The sequence below is a fragment of the Aythya fuligula genome, chromosome Z (genome assembly GCF_009819795.1).
Source record: "Aythya fuligula isolate bAytFul2 chromosome Z, bAytFul2.pri, whole genome shotgun sequence".
NCBI lineage: Eukaryota > Metazoa > Chordata > Aves > Anseriformes > Anatidae > Aythya > Aythya fuligula.
The window spans coordinates 50,993,767-51,013,943 of NC_045593.1; the positions used below are offsets into that span (position 1 = coordinate 50,993,767).

At 36.7% G+C, this 20,177-nt stretch overlaps 1 protein-coding gene across 2 annotated transcripts in view; it reads left to right on the forward strand.

The window, feature by feature from the left end:
- Positions 1-20,177, forward strand: part of FBN2 (fibrillin 2) — a 197,460-nt gene that overhangs the window by 69,283 nt on the left and 108,000 nt on the right. For both annotated transcript variants that reach the window (XM_032205669.1, XM_032205670.1), the window contains exons 7-13: positions 512-664; positions 1,403-1,636; positions 3,112-3,249; positions 12,635-12,754; positions 13,317-13,442; positions 14,434-14,556; positions 15,604-15,726. In XM_032205669.1, coding sequence (XP_032061560.1) covers positions 512-664; positions 1,403-1,636; positions 3,112-3,249; positions 12,635-12,754; positions 13,317-13,442; positions 14,434-14,556; positions 15,604-15,726 — 1,017 coding nt within the window. The remainder of the gene's footprint in view (positions 1-511; positions 665-1,402; positions 1,637-3,111; positions 3,250-12,634; positions 12,755-13,316; positions 13,443-14,433; positions 14,557-15,603; positions 15,727-20,177) is intronic.

A 20,177-nucleotide genomic window follows, 5' to 3' on the forward strand; every position in this document is an offset into this window, starting at 1 on the left:
TTGGTCAAGGCCATTTTCTCCCATGTTCAGGAGATTCAATAGTTGGGCAGATTTTGAAGTGGCTCTATTCTTTCTTCTACATACTCATTGAACACAGTCTGAAATAGTTTGAGTAGTATTTATGGGATTTTTATTCTTTCCAATATTTCTGTAGTGGTTGTTGACAAAGCCACTAGAGAAAACATGCCTAGTCTATTCCACAAAGTAGTCTGTGAAAGAAGTTGAGAGCTTGTCAAGACTGGAAGAAAAGATGAGTTTGATAAGTAGATGTTGGATTGATGCAAGACTCATGTCAATGAATGTATGTAACCTTGCAGTAAACCAAATGTGGAATGGATTGGTGCTAATCACCTCGGGTAATTGTTTAGTGTGTTTTGATTTTTAAATACATAAATTTGATTTTTAAATACAGCTCTTAAAATGTTTTAGTACTTACATGAACTGAATAAGGGAAAGTAATTTTGAAAGTTCATGTTACTATTTTTGGTTTTCTTTCTAAATTAAATTTCAGATCAGAGGGCAAGTACATGTTTCTCCAGCTTAGTGAATGGGCGCTGTGCACAAGAACTTCCTGGTAGGTTCACCAAAATGCAGTGCTGCTGTGAATCTGGCCGGTGCTGGGCTATTGGATCTGTTCCAGAGATGTGTCCTGTTAGAGGATCTGGTGAGTGGCTTTGTGTTTATTTTGTTTTTATTATTTTTTTTTTAGAAAGAAAAAAAAAATACTTTAAAATGTAGGTTAAAAGGAGAAAGAAAGTCAAGATTTAGATTGTTATTTGTTCTAGTGTTTTTAATACTGATGTTTCCATCTGTGAACCATTTTTCTTCTGGTCCATTATTGTTTGGGACTAGTTTCTTTAACGTCCTTTTGTTGACATTGGAAGCATTTCTTGGGAAATGGGGAAGATTTTGTGGTAAATCTCGAAGAGGAAATGACTCTGAAGGTCCATAGTTCATTTCGATTTAAAGGAACAGCTGCTCTCCCTTTCCATTAAATTTCATGTTACTTTGAACTAGAAATGATCAGCATTTCATTTATTCTTTCAACTGTGCTCACAGAGTGCTATTCCACATCCCATGTGAAATGTGTTTTCAGTGTATTTGTATCAAGATTTCTGAGAAATCAGGGAGTTAATGCTGTTGGAAACACAAATGGTTTTGACATATAGCTGTAAATTAAAATACTCCCTTTTATTATTCTTAGTGTCCTTCCTTAAATAATACCCATCACAATTGTGGAATCCCCCTTGAGATTAGGAGTGGGAGAGGGAATGCTTAACATGAAAGAAATGAAGAACCAGTGTTCTGTTTTTTGCAGCATGCAAAGATCTTTATCTTCCTTAGAAGCTGGCTTTGAAGGGTTGATTTACTTCATGCTTCTTTTTCTGTTCCTGTTCAATAGATGAACACCGCAGACTTTGTATGGATGGCACTTCTGCTGGAGGTGGTTCCAGGGGTGGTGGCACAGGAGGAAACGGATTCCTTCCCGGTGGTAATGGCAATGGCTATGGCCCGGGAGGAGCAGGATTCATTCCCATTCCTGGAAGCAACGGTTTCTCCCCAAGTGTAGGTGGAGCAGGGGTAGGGACAGGTGGTCAGAGTCCCACTGGAAATGGCCCAATAATTACAGGGTTAAGTAAGTATTTGCATTGTTATGACTTGTTAATCTCTTTTGATTCCTTCTTTTTTTTTTTTTTCTGCTTTGTTTTTATTCTGAAAATGATACTGCATTCTTAACACATGTTCTAACATGCCTTTACGTATAAATGCATATAGGAGACTTTGGCTGATACATCAGACTTTGGGAGTACCTTTTTTAGCAGAAGTTCAGATGAATGGATTTTTTTCTTCATTTCTGTTATAGAGTCCTCAAGCATGTAGCTTTAGTATCAACAATTAAGTATAATGAAAAGATTTTTTTTTTTTAATTTAATATCTCTCCCTTCTGCTGTGTGTGTTTTTGTTGCTTTCCCTTACTAGTCAAAGGCCAGTCTACCTATTCATTTTCCGACTTGGACTCTTAATAGCGTACCCTTCCTAACTTACTGTATGTCTTCATTTCATTCACATGATTAATCTTACTACCTGTTGGTTCTATAGCAGAGAATTTCTTACCAGGAGAAGTTTCCCAGTATATACTTTACACTTACTTGCAAGACTTGGACAGACTAGCACAGAAGACTAAAAATTCTATCTGTATTCTGTCACCATGTGTGTGCAATTTTTTAAATGGGGAAGGTGTATATGTGTATATGCATCACATTTGTGTGCTTTGGTCCATTTTTATTATTTATTTTTTATTATCTCTTACTTCCTTTAATTCACTTTTCCTCTCCACCTTGCACAACTGTGGTGACTGATGTTTTTCAGAGAACTAGTCTCAGCAAATTATTTTGGAATTCTTTTAAGTGCTTACACAGTAGCTACAGCTAACTATAGAGAAAAAAGTTAATAAAGAATCACTGAATATCCTAAATTGGAACAGACCCCTTAGGATCATCAAGTCCAAATCCTGGCTCCACATAAGAACACCCTAAAATCAGACTCTGTGTCTGAGATCTTTGTCCAAGCGCTTATTGAACTTTGTCCAGCTCAGTGCCATGACCTCTTCCGTGGGGAGCCTGTTCTGGTGCCTGACCACCATCTCAGAAGGGTGAAGAAGTCAAGACTTTAAAGATTTTTATTGATCTTCCTGCCTTTGGCACTTTTAAGTTTGGTATTTATGACAGTAGCCCAACAAGAAAGAGCTTTATGTTCAGCTACGATGTATTACCTGTATGTCAGTTTATGTACTGCTAATATATATCTAACACATTGGCTTCCCACTTTACCACAGATGTTTGAATTTTTCACTTGTGCTGTGCCAGCCGATCTGGCTCAGTCAGCGCTAATAAGACTCCAAATTTCTAACTATTCTCAAAAAAATCACCAACATTTAAAATAAACTGTTCTCTTTCCTTACTTTGCCAAATCTAAAACTTACCCACTCTGCAGAAACACTGCCTTGCTGTAAGCACAAGGTGAAGTCACACATACCTAAAGTTTACTTGTATTTGAAAGTATGAATATCTGTCTTGTGTTCTCTTTTTTTTTTTTTTTTTTTTGTACTAGCAATACTCAATCAGACAATAGACATCTGTAAACACCATCCCAACCTTTGTTTAAATGGACGTTGTATACCAACCATTTCTAGTTACCGATGTGAGTGCAACATGGGCTATAAACAGGATGCAAATGGGGATTGTATTGGTAAGTGAACATCCATTGTTAATTTTTAAAATACTAACATTTTTCAGGTTTACTTTTTTTTTTTTTCCAAAAATACCAAACATTTTATCTTTCTTTCACATACGTATTTATTTTTTATTATAATAATACTGCTCTTGTGAAAGAGAATGCAAGGACTATGTTATTATTTACACTTGAAGAACTTATAGTCTTTCTGAGAGTAATCTGCTTCCTAAAAAAATCTTGAATCAAAATTATGAGTATGGAGTATTAATCTAACAGATAGGTATTGTACATTTTTCTGTTCACATTGAGTAAGTTAAGTTCTGTTTGTTCTTATTTATTCTTTTGTTATGCTCATGTAGCTTTTTTTTTTTTTTTTTTTTTTTTTTCCTAGAGGAGTTAATGTTGAATTATAGCCAAGATAACTAAGGGCAGAATTTATGTTTTTAAAGATATTAAAACATAAGTAGAATGGATGATTAAATTTTGATTATAGTTGTATTTCATAAAATACTGAATGCTAACTTCCTATAAAAAGCACAAAAGTTGGGGTTCTGTACTTCTATTCAGTACTGTAAACATTAGTCTTCCAGTGCCAAAGAATTATCAGGTGTTCTTGGGAAGTTTTGTGGACAAGACCTCTGTAAATGTAGGATAAAAGGATCCTAAGGGACTAAGTGTAAAGCTCCGGTTCTCTTGCTGGTTAAATTGGCTTATTGATTCTTTTTATAAAGAGATTTGAGATTTGTGAATTAAAAATATTATGTAAGAGCTTGTTACCTGTAGTTTTTTTCTCTCTGAAACAGTGCTTTTAGAACTAATTTCTAATGTGCCTGTGGATTAGGGGAAAATAGAGAAAAAAGAATCACAGAAATTGAGTCCTTAAAAAGATCTTGTAATCAAGGTTGTCAAGCAAAAGCTGGGAACCACTGCAACTTCGTGCTGTTGCACATTTTTCCATATCCCCTGAATTCCAAACTGAGTACGAGGACCAACCTTGGTTGGCACCCTGCCTTGTGGAGAAGTGAAATGGGACAACTGTTGATTAGTACTTTTCCTCTGGTGTCTGTTTGTTACTGTGTCTAATGTCTCTGTTTTTCCTTCTCACATCAACTTGGTACAGTGCCCTTGACAGTTTGCAGGTCCCCTTAGCTAGTCTGTCCTCTTGCACCCAAGAGACCAGTTATAACTACAATGTTTCTGGAAACTGTCTGTACAACTTGTAAAAAACCATCAGGTGTGGAGGTGCCACCACTTCCCCACTTGTCATATGTCCAGAAAGCTTTCAGAGCTTCTAATCTAGTTTAAACACAATTTGACAAAAAATGCCAGCTCATTATTTCTTGTGTTATCCTCAGGGTTGTAAGAAAAGCAGGTTAGTACCTTTCTCTCTGCACTTCTGTATACTTGAGGAGTGTTAAAGTTCCTCTTCTAAGTTGTCCTCTGTAATATGTATAGAAAACCCAACTTTACCAGCTTTTTATCCTTAGGAAAAAAAAAAAAAATCTAGTCCTCTGATCTCTGGCTGGGAAATTTAAGAGATTTATTCTCTTGCCACATCCTTCTTGCCTTAGGAAGTATGAGTGCACTGTAAGTGAGGAATGGAGTCTTACTATACGTCTATATTGCATTGATGTGCTTTTACAATGTATGCAGAGTCCTTGCACTTTTGATAACAGCATTACATTTTGCATCAGTAACATCAGTATCTCCTAACTGTGGTGAATCTTGACTCGTAGAAAACAGTCTTAAAATGTTCTAATCATCTTCTGAAAGCTGGCATACTGAACTAATGTGTGTGAAATAAAATCTTGGGAATCTAGCTAGTTTAGTCTCTTTCCTAACAAAGTTTCATCAAGTTATTCTTCATGAAATCTAGTTTACAACTTGTGTGCATATTCTGTGTTATCTGGGGAACAAGTTGAAAATCTTAGTGAAGCACACAGATTTTTCTTATGTAGCTGGTAACACAATATATGTTTATTACATTTTTATTATTTTTGCTTTCTAACTTTAAATGAAGAAGTAAAGATAAATAATGGTAAAAATCTGAGTCTGTGTTTGTTGTAAAGCTTGCAATAGAACAAAGTGAAAGGCATTTCTAAATTATATTTCTGAGGCAACCATCTTGTATTCAAATCATTAAAAAACAGTGACAATTAACATTATGGTAGAACACAATTATGATAAATGCTTATTCATGCTTGTAACAAACTACTCTGCATAAAGAAATACACAAAAGGAGCAAGAGAAACATAGCTCTAAAAACCGAGCCTACATACCATGGAAAGGCACAATATCATGTGTCTTTTAAAATCCTCTCCTCTCCGCAAGACAAATTTGACTGAGCTACTTTGTGCTTCATATCAGCAGAGAACGTAAAGGTGACATGTGGCATATAGTGATTAAGTAATAATTCACTCTGGCATATATTTTAATGCTGTTAAACTCAAAGCCCTTTATTACTTAGAAAAGCACGGAAAATAACTTGTACTTCAGTGTTGCTCATTTAATATGTTTTGATAGCATTAAATCCGTATGACTATTAATCAAATGCATGTATTGATAATGTGGTATATGTAAGTTAACAGCCTAGGAAACAAAGAACCAAAGCAAATCTTGAGATAGTAAGATTAACACTCAAAACACCAGAGGCAATTTGTAGGAAAATGTAGCTAGGTAGATAACCAAAGGCATAATCTGAGCTTTCATGTCCCTTTACAACTGTGTTTTTAGTGAATGCCAGTTTCTGAAACCACTGGCACAAAAGAAGTGAGTGATACATTGTCTTTAGTGCCCGTTTGGCTTCCCAGCCCAAACAACTAGCTATTCATTTATGCATGCCATCTGGGAGTGGCTTTTGGTTTTAGTCCAAAATAGGATTTAAACCCTGTGCTTGGGTTTATTGTGAAATACTTTATTTGCTTTATCTTTGTGCCACTTGATAAGTAGGTTGCAGCAAGTAAAGTTATGTTTAATTTAAACATTTTTTTTCAATTCTTATAGAAAAAAAATCATACAGGAATCATACAGGAAATCATACAGGAAAAAAACATCTGTGGTTTAAAAGACCTATCAGATATAACTGTCTAAGTGATGACAATGATTGACAGAAACATATAGTGTGTTCTTAGTAGCTGGCTGGCATTCTGTCCCTTTCTCTTCTATAGGGTCACTCTGTAGGCCACTAGCATGCCATTCACCTTCCACTCCAGCTTGCAGCAAGCTGTATCAGATTTTGAATTTGAGTTTAGAATTCTTGAAAAATGTGGGACTAGAGTGATAGGTACTGTTATAAATGAAGTCTCAACTCAATCTGAATTTAGTAATATTTATAAAAGAATATTTATAAAAGGCAAGTAAACAGCGCTGGGTGCACAGGGAATCTATGTTCTACCAACACACACACACATGAACATCAAACTTTCTAAATATACAGAACATTGCTTTTACATATTAAACCCAAGTACACCTATATATATATGCAATCAGGAAAGGTAACAAACAATCCTTTAAGTTCCATGACTTAACAGTCTCCATTTTCCATTCCTTTTCTTGATTACAAACAAGTCTCCATTTTCCATTCCTTTTGAACAGTATGTCTTGCTTTAAGTTGTCAAGCAACTCGGCCTTTGGACCTTATGTATCCCGTTCTTCCCGCATCAAAGAAAAGCATATCCATCTCCTTTTCAAGGACAATAGGGCTTGGATCAAAAGGCACGTCCAGGTCACCAGGGGGCGTAACAGCAAAAGCCTTCGATGGCTGTAGCAGCAGAGGGGCCCATGGCATAGCAGTTGGATCAGTAAACGAACCCACATCTCCATCACTGTCTGGCAAACCACACATTTGTGACTGTGGTCCCACAGGGCTCTTTAAGGCCTTAGAAGCTGCTCGCCAGGTGCCAAGCAATCCACTGCAACCTTGTCGTTTTTAGTTGCAGAGTCCCACACCTTGACCTCAATTTGGTTTCATGTTTCAGGATCATAAATTGTCTGATTGTTAATAAGGAGAATTTGTCTGATTGTTAATAAGGAGAATAAGCTGTAAGGTTACCAGGACAGTCTTTGTTCCTAAGGACGTATTGCCCCAGCAAGGGGCAGTTATGTGCACAGCTCCGCTTCTCTCAGCTTGAGCTTTTTTCCAGCTACAGTGCGCCCATTTCCAGCGACTTTCTGTATGACCTTCTTTGAGCGGTTTGCTGAGTTTGACCGAACCTATCTCAGTGAGGTGATCAATGTTCCTGTCCAGGTCTCCCTTCTGCTAGCCCATTCCTTTTCATTCCTTCTTTCTACTTCTTTATTGATGACATAACATCATCTCTTATACCCTTTTCCCCACAGCAGTCCTTTTCAAGAACAACTTTTCATTGGTCAAACAACTTTGTATATAACAGCAACAGCAAACACCCAGAAACTTCCATGCTTTAAGAGCTGGAGAACAAGCAACCCCGAGACTGCATGGAGTCTCCTGAATCACCCTTCTTTGTTCCCTCTAAACTCTTTTACATTCCTGATGGCCTCATCATTAGGAGTCTGATGTTATCATCAACGATGGGGCTTGCCGACCCCCATGGCCACACACTCACATCTTCCCCTTCTTTATTAATATCAACCATCTTCTTGACACGAATTACCACTCTGTATATAACAGTACATTTAAACAAAGTTGTTGAGCCATATAATTCTCTAGCAAACAGCTATGTGCCCAGAAAAAGGAAGGGAAGGGAAGGGAAGGGAAGGGAAGGGAAGGGAAGGGAAGGGAAGGGAAGGGAAGGGAAGGGAAGGGAAGGGAAGGGAAGGGAAGGGAAGGGAAGGGAAGGGAAGGGAAGGGAAGGGAAGGGAAGGGAAGGGAAGGGAAGGGAAGGGAAGGGAAGGGAAGGGAAGGGAAGGGAAGGGAAGGGAAGGGGGGGAAGGGGGGGGAAGGGGGGAAGGGGGAAGGGGGGAAGGGGGGAAGGGAGGAAGGGAGGAAGGGAGAGAGAGAGAGAGAGAGAGAGAGAAAGAAAGAAAGAAAGAAAAAGAAAGAAAGAAAAGAAAGAAAGAAAGAAAGAAAGAAAGAAAGAAAGAAAGAAAGAAAGAAAGAAAGAAAGAAAGACAGAAAGAAAGAAAGAAAGAAAGAAAGAAAGAAAGAAAGAAAGAAAGGAAGAAAAAGAAAGAAGGAAAGAAAGAAGGAGTATTCATACAGAGAACTTAGTCTTCAGACTAAGGGAACTTAGACTTCATAACTGAAACTCAGTATGAAACAGTGGTCTGAAACCTCCATCAATTCTGGATGCATTAGGATCAAAACAAAGATTTCAGGTGCTCTAACAGGAGCTGATACTCTGCCACGTGCAGTAATGTCCTAGATTGAAAGCTGGAATGGGTGGAGAAATGGCTTCCAGGAAGTTTAAGTATCATTTTGCCTATTTTTTTTTTTCTGTGTGAAACAAATCTGTCATCACAAATTATTTTAACTCTCCAGTGGCTTACCTTTTAAGGATCTGCTTGTATTCAGGTGACCTAGTCTGACTGTTACTTTCTGGTTGTATTACAAATAAGTAGTAAGAGTGTCTTAAGTGCCTCATTGAACTGCTGATTTGTGAATGTTAGTGGCCATAAATCAAAGAGAAAGTTGTCTTGGAACTTTAAACAGGAACTTAAATGCATATGTGTATTGTGTGTATTGATACATACTAAATTAAAGGGCTACTTCAGTCTAATTTGGATACTCTTATTACTGAAAGAACATACTTGGGGAATGTTACATTTCACTGTATGTCATTGGGTTAATAGTACATAAATGAACACTGCTTCCATACTGGTCTAAGACACTGTCTTAGATGTAAGACAATGCCTTACTAAGGCTGCCTACTCCCCAGGCAATAAATTAAGAAGTCAGAATTTATTAAATATTTCTGTAAAGAGTTAAAGAAAAGTCTTCTTTAAAAATTACCCTGTCAAACCAAAACATAATGCAATTAAATACTGCCTTCTAACCTAAATGCATATCATATTTTTGTCATGATGGAACATTGCCTGATGTGGCATAAGGACAATAAATAGCCAGAGGAGGGCTACGAAGATGGTGAAAGGCCTTGAGGGGAAGACGTACGAGGAACGGCTGAGGTCACTGGGCCTGTTCAGCCTGGAGAAGAGGAGGCTGAGGGGAGACCTCATCGCAGTCTACAACTTCCTCGTAAGGGGTTGTCAAGAGGCAGGAGACCTTTTCTCCATTAACACTAGTGACAGGACCCGCGGGAACGGGGTTAAGCTGAGGCAGGGGAAATTTAGGCTGGACGTCAGGAGGGGGTTCTTCACAGAGAGGGTGGTTGCACACTGGAACAGGCTCCCCAGGGAAGTGGTCACTGCACCGAGCCCGTCTGAATTTAAGAAGAGATTGGACTGTGAACTTAGGCACATGGTCTGAACTTTTGGGTAGACCCGTGCGGTGTCGAGAGTTGGACTTGATGATCCTTAAGGGTCCCTTCCAACTCAGGATATTCTATGATTCTATGATTCTATGATTCTATGGTCGTAATATTCCAAACTGATGGACGGCTATGATATTACTACCTTTATTTCATTCTGTTTATAAAATCTCTGTGTAAAACTGTAGATACTTTAAAAGTGTCAGCAAGTCCATTTCTGTGAGATTTGTATTTGCAAAATGACTATAATTCCTTATTGCAAATTTTGCAATGGATCTTCACACTTATCACTGTAAGTATTAAGGGTGTTTTGGGAGTTCCATGCTGTCTCTTCTGACAAGTATTACAGATAAAATACTAAAAAGAGGAGTTGTGTGATGCAAGTGGTGAAAGAGAAATATTCATCATTGAAGAGAGGCATGTTGGGAGATGGAACAAAATGGGTTAAATATCTCTGTCTTAGATGTTTCCTGTTTACACTGCTTGGATATGCATGCTTGCAATGCAAACTCAAAGCCAACAACTTCTTTATATTAACATATACATGCTATTTCCCTCTTTTATGAACAGCTTATAAAAATAAGAGCATCTTAAAATGCATATTTTATAGGGAAATCATCTGATGCACATGGCTTTTTAAGGATTTTCCCAGCTCAAGTCAGCTATTTTATAGAGAAATGTTGCATTCCTGATGTAGAATTTATAAATTAATTTACAGTGAGATGCATTGCTAGCATGAACATTTCTTTAACAGATAAAGCAATTTGAAGCCTGTAATAAAGTAAGTCGTAAATGTCATTCTCTGTAGGAAAACTAAGCAAAATGGAGGACTGCCGTGTCTATTATTTTTAAGTTCCCCTGTCCTCCCGTCTACAAAAGAAAGATAAATATACTGTAAAGTATTTTGGATTAAGATATTTGACAAAGCAGTAGTGTGAAAATGTGATTTAGATTTTGGCATTTTTTTGGTAGCTGGCAATTTCATTCTGATGGAATTATGTGCAGTCCTCCTGCATACTGGCTGAGCACTGACAAAAAATACCCTCTCAGGAGGAAGAGCATCTCAACATCTAGACAGTGTAGAGAAACATGAGGGCAGGAAGCTACTACAATTACATAGAAGTCTTTTGCCATGTAAAAAGCTGATGCACTTTATGTTATCTTCATTGTATTTAACACTCTGAATTTCTCTGTTCTTTATCTTGCTTCATTCTTGTGGTTTTACTGGAGTGGTGCTATGAGCTGCTGATGCACATGTGAATGAGCTAAATATGCATGAGAGGAGGTATTTGATTCTTCCGTTTGCTTTGCCTTCATTCATTTAACTGTTTACCCCGAACAATCTGATTGTATTTAGGCATCAGGAGTTCTGTAAACAAACTCAGTAAATTGTTGATTTGGGTGGCCCCAAATCTCATTGATATGTATGTTGATAGTATTTGTTTTACTGAGTATACGTTAACACATTAAGTCCTGTGAAGTTTAAGGTGTTGTTTATGGCTTAATTAGAACAAAACTAACCTTTTGCCATTTGTAGAGTCAAGTCATTCATAGTACAACACTTTCAAGAAGTATGTGTTGAGCATATAAATGAAAATGTCAGCTTTTAAATTTGATCTCTCATTTGATCCCATTGTTTCTAAGATGTAATGAACTGAGTTTTAAAACTAAATCTGATAAAGGGTGATAAAAATGATCAGCAAAGTTACCCATGTTTTCCCTGGTTTTCTGATAACTTACACTGCAAAATTCATGGGAAAATGACCATTGCTAAGAAGTGCAGCTGTGGCTTTGCTATGTGCCAGTTTCCTAAAGCAGCTTACAGCCAGATAGAATGGTTACCCAGAACCTCCCAATCAGCATTAACTTTAAAGCCTACCTGGATGAAGAGGTGTGTAATTTCAGGCGTACAGGGGAAATGGAGGGCATAGCTGGGGGAAACAAGGCACATAGCAAAGGTTATTGATGGAGAAAGGGGGATTTAAACAAATGATCATTCAGTTAGTAACCTGTGAATTTAGTTGTAGCAGAGAAAAGCTGCTCAGATCATCCTTTGGTAGCTGTAGGAGATACTGCAAGCCAGTGGTCCTGTCTGCAAGACCAGAGAACCGCACTTGTTCTGCTCCCAGGATCAGGGAGGGCAGGGAGCAAACACCTCTGAGAACCTGCAGAGGGATTTAGGGAATGTAAAGGGGAGGGATAATCAGTGCCTTTTTAGAGTTGGGAATACCTGTCTCAGGCCAAGTCACAGCTGACTCATAGAAAGCCACTGGAGATCAAACTTGAGAAAGGTTCTTGAAGGGGATTAAAATTTTCAGAGCCTTGTGTCAAACAAGAGTTATTTCTGAGTAGTTACTTAAAGCAGTTAAAGTGTATTTGTTTGCACCCAAATAACAAAAACCTTTGGAAAGGACAGTAAGGTACATTATAGAAAAGAGGTAGATTAAATGCAGCACTACTCAAATGCAGAGACTGTGGTTGAGAATGCAATGGTGCATAAGCAACTGAGATATGGTGCACAGACTGTAGTCTCATTAAGAATCCCTCCTGCTGATGTGCAGACCCTCCTCATGTTTCTGTAATAAACCTGTGACATAATGGGGGATTTTAGATGCCAACATCCACTCTGCTTTTACAAGGCCAGTTTTGATCTGTGTTGGTTTTATTCTGAAGAATTAGTGGTCATTCAGTTAAATGAAATTCTGTTGACTAAAGTGTTGATTTAATAGGTGATCCTGTGTCTCAAAATCCTAATATGTTATTTTTCTTTTGTCTACTAAGATGCATACAGATGATGCAGTAACATTTTGTTTCTTGAAAATGTCCATCTAGTTGTACTAAAATCAGCTCTATGATCTTAGGAAAGTCGTTATTTTGTATCACATTTTAAGTTTCAGCATTTGTCAGTTACTGTCTTTTTAACTTAGAAACTTCTAGACTTGGAAAAATGTTGTATATATGGTGAATTCACCAATGTTCCCCTGTACTGCCAACAGATGTTGATGAATGCACATCAAACCCATGCTCTAATGGAGACTGTGTCAACACACCTGGTTCCTATTACTGCAAGTGCCACGCAGGTTTCCAGAGGACTCCTACCAAGCAAGCTTGTATTGGTAAGAAAATTTGCTTTGTGTCTACTGATGTTGCAGATGTTCTGACCCCTTCTATCAGATCCTACTGGAGTTCAAAGAATAATTACCAGTGCAATTTCAGTAAATCCCAACAGATGTTATATTAATTGGAATCCTAGTTCTGGGCCACTATCCCATTTATTTTACTGTTCTATTATTCTGGAATACCTGTTACTTGGCCAGCCCATTCTAACTGGGAATTTGACAAAAGATCATGAAATAGACTATTAATACGACAGATGTGTATTTGTATATGGATGTAGATGAATGTGTAGGCAGTTTTATAGAGTTATTTATAATGTAATTGTTGAGCATAGCTGACATAGCATTTATTGTAAAAGTGTGAAAAATGATATTTTTTATATCTCTGATGGAATGTGAATGAATTCTTAACCATTTTTGGATTTATTTCTTAAGTAAATAAAATTTAAATAAAATGCCAGCATTTTTCAAAGCAATAATTGTCACTATATAAATTTTATTTTATGGTAACTGATTGTATGATATATATATATTTTATTTTTTTTTATTATTTTTGCCTTAGATATAGATGAGTGCATCCAGAATGGTGTTCTTTGTAAAAATGGCCGGTGTGTAAACACTGATGGAAGTTTCCAGTGTATTTGCAATGCTGGGTTCGAACTGACTACAGATGGAAAAAACTGTGTGGGTAAGATCTCTTCTTCATATGTGTCAGGCATTGGCTTGCCAGTTCTAGAAATTGTACTTCATAGTGCTGTAGCACAGTGATGATTAAGAATTGCCTTTTGTATAATAAGGCATGACCTGAGGTGAACTTACCACCTCTGCAGTGAAATAGACATTGTATGGAACTATATGTTTTCAAAGAAAACTGGAAGTAAGTTTTGTTTTTGAAGCTACATTTCTCCACAGGATATCCAGGTAGCCAAGTGCCAGAAATAACATTTTCCTACAAGCTTCATAGCAGGTGCTTCGTATATCATAGAGTCACAGAATGGTTTGGGCTGGAAGGGGCCTTAAAGACCATGTAATTCCAACCTCCCTCCCCTTCCCCCTCCCCGCCACGGGCAGGGACACCTTCCATTTGACCATGTTTCCCAAAGCCTCATCTAGCCAGGCCTCTAACGCTTCCATCCACATCTTCTCTGGGCAACCTGTTGCAGTGCTTCACCACCCTTAAACAATTTCTTCTTTATAATCTAACATGAACCTACCCTCTTTTAGTTTAAAGCCATTACCTCTTGTCTTATCACTACACTGCCTGACAGAGTCCCTCCATAGCTTTCCCATAGGCAAGGAAAATTTCAGCACTGCTGAAAAAATAACTCTTTAATTTTGGCTATACTGTGTCAAAAAAAATCTTCTTAGATAAACAGCCAGTTGCAACAAGCTCTTAATTCAATCAGGTGATTGAAGTTTTTTAGTCATTCACATAAGAAAGTGTGATGCAGCTTGTTCTTCTGTACGATCTGCTGAAACACACAAAGTAGCTTGTCACAATGGGGAAAAAGTTTACTACTTTGTCTGTAGAGATAAAGCTATTCAGGTGCTTCATTAGAGTTACTGGGAGTATTTAATCTGCAAGTGAAGGAATCTTTCTTACTTTCATCTCTCCTGCTCTTTATGTCATTTTCTGGAGATGAAAGAATATAGGCAGTTTTCTTTGCAATGTTTTGCAGACCATGATGAGTGTACCACTACAAACATGTGTTTAAATGGGATGTGCATAAATGAGGATGGGAGTTTTAAATGCATCTGCAAACCGGGATTTGTTCTGGCTCCAAATGGGCGTTACTGTACTGGTATGTAGAACTGTGGGTAACTAATTAAGACAACCTTGATTGAAAACAGTTTTTCCTGTATGTTGTTTCATTAAGAATGGTAATCTTATCACATGGATTTAATATCATACCTTCCTAATTCATTATAGTAGATGTCTTAAGATGCCTAAATATAAGTTTTAAAATTACAGAAAGAAATAAATGTATTACTTAGTATTGTTCAAAATAGGACAGCAGGTGTTTAATCAGCTTTTGAAACATCTTGGAGTCATCTTAAATGCAACAAAATATGCAGAGCCTTATTGAAATGGGAAATTGAGTAGCAATATGGGAAGTTTAAAAAGGTTAAAATATTTTACTTTGATAAACACAATGTATGCTTTCCATACCACTCTTCTGGCAATTCAGAATGCATAACATTTAAGACATCACATCTGGCATAGAGAATTATAAGCTTTTTAAAATGAGGTCATGGAAATATTGCATTAAACATTTTAAGAATGGAGTCTGACTTAATTTCAAGTAATGGAAGATACCTGTTACAGCCAGTAGAAATAGGTTTGGACTTGAAGTATTTTCAGGAGGTGCAAAATCATGCATATACATTAGCTGTCTGCTTTGAAGCTGAACCAATTATATTAACTGTGTTTTTCTTAATACACATGCAGCTGGACTGTTCACTTGGAAATTGATGACCTTTAAAATGTTCTTTGAAATTAAACTTTACTATCATAGAGGTATTCTGTGAATAATGTTTCCTTAGCCATGCTTTAAAGCAAAGTTGCAATATCATGAGATGGACAAAGAAGAAAATTTATTCCAATATTTGTTTAATGTAGAATCTGAAATACCTTACCACTCCTTACAGTTTTTCTGACTTTTTAAGGCACGGGTGGAATTTTGATTATTTAGTGTGATTCCAAGGTGAGACTTTACTAGAAACAAAACAAAGGTATATTAATGATTCATTCATTAATAAAGCCATCAGGTAACATTCTAAAAATGTTAATTGTAAACTTGCTTGAAAACAGCTAATATATTGTTGAATTGTGTTGCCTCCTGGTGTAGATATTGATGAATGTCAGACATCAGGAATATGCATGAATGGTCACTGCATAAATACTGAAGGATCCTTTCGGTGTGAATGTCCACCTGGCTTGGCTGTTGGGGTTGATGGTCGCGTGTGTGTAGGTAAGTGAGTTTTTCCTTTATTGAAAAGTATCAGGTGAAATTAAAGATATGCGTTATGTAACATTCTGCTAGGTAATGTTGACATCACCTATAGAATGGAAACAAACCAGAAAGGATTTATTCTTAAATAAAACTGATGTCTTTGTCTCTTGTTCTGCTATGAGTTTGTGTTAATATGCGTGCATATACGTACTCAGATTTATACTTAGTTGTACATAATCCACTCCAAATCGCTAAAGGAGGTATATCTCTTGATTGCAACACTGTTATTTTTGCACTCCTGTTTCCATGTCTTTCTTTAATTGGAAAACATTTTTATTCTCTCCATACTATATTGTTAAAAAAGAAGTTCTAGCAAGAGAAATGGCAAAAACTAGATAGATAGTTTGTGTGAACTCAAGTATCATTATTACTGATTCTTAGGAAATCTTGCATTAATTTATCCAATATTCCTAACATTAAAAAACAAGAAGCTTGAAGCTGTGAAATCATACTGGTAGCACCTCTTGTTTACCTGTTATTCCTATAAATTAAAATTAAAGCTCAACTCTAGCCTTCCTGTAATCTCTTTTTTCTTGAGGAATACCCTTTTCTAGTCTGCTGATGAGTAAGATTTTGTCACATAATCTGAACTGCAGTCTCTTTATCTGCTCAAAAATTTTTAGTTGACAGTAAAGAGATTCTCCACCTTGCTGCATCAGGAACTCTACCACAGACAGCATCAGGGCTAGAGCTCTCCAGAGGAAAAAAGAACATTTTCAACCCAATGAAGAAAAAAGGGTAGAGGACAGGACATACTCAATCCATTATTTTCTAGTGATTGCTTATAAAAAGGGTGGAGAACGTTACATATTTTACAGAAATCTCTGAGAGTGATAGGTCTGCCTGCACTAGGGACTGTGATACTGCAAAGTTTCTTAAACCAGCTTTGGCCAATCCACAGGAGATTCCATCTTCCCCTTTGTTCACGTATCAGAACATCACCTTCACTATATCTCCTAAATGTCTTCTCTCTAACTCATGAACATATCTATAATCAGGCATATTAATGACCCAAGGCTCAGTAAGTAGATAGGTATGGTGTTAAGCTTCAGCAAGGGAATATGCCTATAGGCATATAAGGTCTTCCTTGAGTGAAAAGTGCACCACTAGCTGCTGCACAATGCATCAGCTTCTCAGTTGGTACACACCTGTCTTTGCTAGATGCTGCTGCTGCCACTGGAGCTGGTATTAGATCAGATTAAGAAATTTTGTCAAGATGTTTGACAGGTTCATGGAGCAGTAAAGGCAGAGAGCACCATTGGCTTAGCTCTGCAATTGTTATTAATATAATATAACATAATATATTTATATTAATAATTAATATATATATAAATAATTATTTATATATATAATGTATATAAATATATAATATATAATATATTTTATATAATGTATAAAATTTATATATATATAAAAATTTATATAATATATATATAAATAATTATATATTATTAATAAATATTATATATTAATAATTAATTTCTGCTGCTGGATACTTATACATCTTATCAGCATGAGTCCAAATAAAATGACTTCATCACAGAATTTAGAGTTTATCTCAACACAAAGGGATGTGAGATACTACAAGCTTGAGTTAAAAATATCCATTTCAAATAAAGTTTTAAATTGGGCAGAAGTTCTTGAAAGTAAAATCCGGTACAAACTTTCATATCTAGTACCTGTGCTAACTGTCCCTTTCTGGCGTCAATTCAGTTTGTTAAATATGCATGTTTAAAGCTTGGAATGGCTTAAAAAGTAGTCTAATAAAAACACTTTTTCAGTCTCTCAGTTCAATCCCAAGCATTTGTTATTTTAAACAAATGAGAATTTTGTGCATTTTAGCATACTAAAAAGGTTGAGCCAACAAACACAAGGATTCTTCTCTAGCCAGGTTGTTTGTTTTCTTCCAGTTTATTAAATGTTTGAAGAAAAGCAGTGAAAATATAAAACAATGAGAAAAGGCTTGGTGTACTGTTTTTAATACATGAATTTCACTGCTTAGTGGCACGGCAGCAAAACCAGATTTGAGTACAAGCTGTTCAGTACCTTTTTTGTGGTCCAAGTTGGCCTCATCTTCACCCTTGTCAGTGATACAGCTGCAAAGAATCAAGTCAGTGCTCAATTTGCTGTGTTCCCATTTACCTAAAGCTGCCACAGTACTAGCAGCTAAAGGCTTCACAAGTTGGCTATCACCTGTGAACAAAACTTTTTATTTTAAAATGTTCAGTTCCACATGTGACATATCCTTAAGGTTTACCATGAATGCTTAAATTTTCAACAGGAAATATTCTTAATATGACAAAATTCCCAAGGCAAAATTGTGATTTATTTGGAAAATTCATTTTAAAAGGATGGTGATGTTATTATTCCCAGCATAAAGTGAAATATGAAATCTCAAACAGTGCCTAACAAAAACGTCCTTATACATGACCTTCAGAACAGAATTTCACAGCTAATCTGTAGTTCAGAATTTTGTGTGTGTCTGTGTGTGTATATATATATATATTTACACATGCTGTGTTGGCTACAGGAATTCTCTGGTTATTCTATCATATACTACATGATAATAATAGTTTTCAGACACTCGGATGGCTAGAAAAATATTAATGCAAAAAGTATTAATAGTCTGAAAATTAGTAAGTTACTTGCAGTTTCCTTTTAACAAAAATCCCACAAATGTTCCAGCCAATTATCAAAAATTAATAAATAAATAAGGGTATACAGTTCAGTTCTCTCACTTTTAGTTTAAGCAGTATTTTACTTATGAATAGTAACATTGATTCTAGTGGAACTATTCATAGAACAAAGTGCTTTTTTATTTAATATTAATAAGTATGGCAGACTCAACTACAAAATATTATACAAATTTGGGAAAAAAATTACAGCAAAGGAGAACAAATGTTTGGAAAAGGAACAGTTAGATAACTTCTCAGAGCCAAGGTAATATTTGCAGGCATTTCAGGTTTGGCTATTCTTCTAACTTCATGCTCAGATACCTCAGCTGGCTCTGTGTGTATGTGTATCATCTCAGAACTTGCAGTGACCTGTGGCTGTAGCTTTGTGCAGTGTTGTTTGTTCTTTACTGAGGTACTTTTTGTTATGATTAAGTCTGCATTTCACATCTCTGCCCACAGCTGTAGCCATCTAGGGCAAAGTAGCTAAGTTTTATTTCAGTCTGTTTAGGTATTTTGCAGAACTATGCCCCAAAGTGTCAGTTATGAGCACTGCATGATTTGGCCTTCTCTGACATTTGGATGGTTGCAGTGACTTTCACTAAGAATAGGTCAACCACTGGTCCACCAGACCTTGACCACAAATGTAGTGGTGATAACACCTGCAGGTGTTGAAATGCTTCAGCACAAAATTTGAGTCTAGAAATGCTATCCTCCAGAAAACTGTCTAGTGAAAGCTCAGAAACAGGCACATAGTTAAACCAATGCTAGGCTCTGATCCAGGGCATGAAAAAAAAAAATTGTGCCTCTCTTTCCAGTCACTTTGCAATGTCGCCTTCCATAGAGAGGGATTCCAGCTGCTTGTCTTCCTTGCCCACTAATTTCTGGCTACTGGCCCCGTTATCCCAGCATCAGAGCATCCAGGTGACACTGTGCTCTCTTGGACAATGGCTGAAATCTTTTTGCATATCTCATAGCTCACCTAAGGATAGGGATTGGGTGTTTACGGCCTCATTTATAGTATCTGACTCTTCCTCCCCCTGTTTTCATGGTGGCCCTGCTTTGGGATAGCCTGCATCATCCATTTCCCCCTTTCCCTTCTTAGTAGAAGTTTTTTTCTTAACAAATGAGCTGACTTTCATATCCATTGCTTTGTCTTGTGTATGTGGAAGACCCTTACTGGGGCATGTTGAGTACAAATGAGTACAAATACCAGATTAATATCACCACTGGTAATTTTATCATATTGTAAAACAGTGTTATGCAGTACAACAAAAGGAGATCCTTAAACAAGGCCCCAGAGATGATAAACAGCATGCCAGTGAACACATCTAGTGAGTAAGGTGTTACACAACACAACTCTGAGAACAAACAGAACTCCAAGAGCAAAAAATTCAAAATTGTGACCAGCAGCTATTAAACTGATATCATGCTTATAACTACTTTTTTTTTTTTTTAGCATACTGTGGCCAAATTTGTCATTATGTTAACCCTTCATGTCATAGGGCATCAAAAGGATTGTTGTGGTTTAGCTTAGCAGGCAGCTAAGCACTACATCTTACCATTCACTTACCATTCATGGGGTAAGAAATCAGAATCAGAAAAAAAAAAAAAAAAAAAAAAAAGGCAAAGGTAAAAGCACATGTGCTGAGATAAAGACAGTTAAAGACAGTTTAATAGAACAGAAAAGGAAAGGAAAATAATAATAATGATAAAGGAATAAACAAAAAAAAAAAA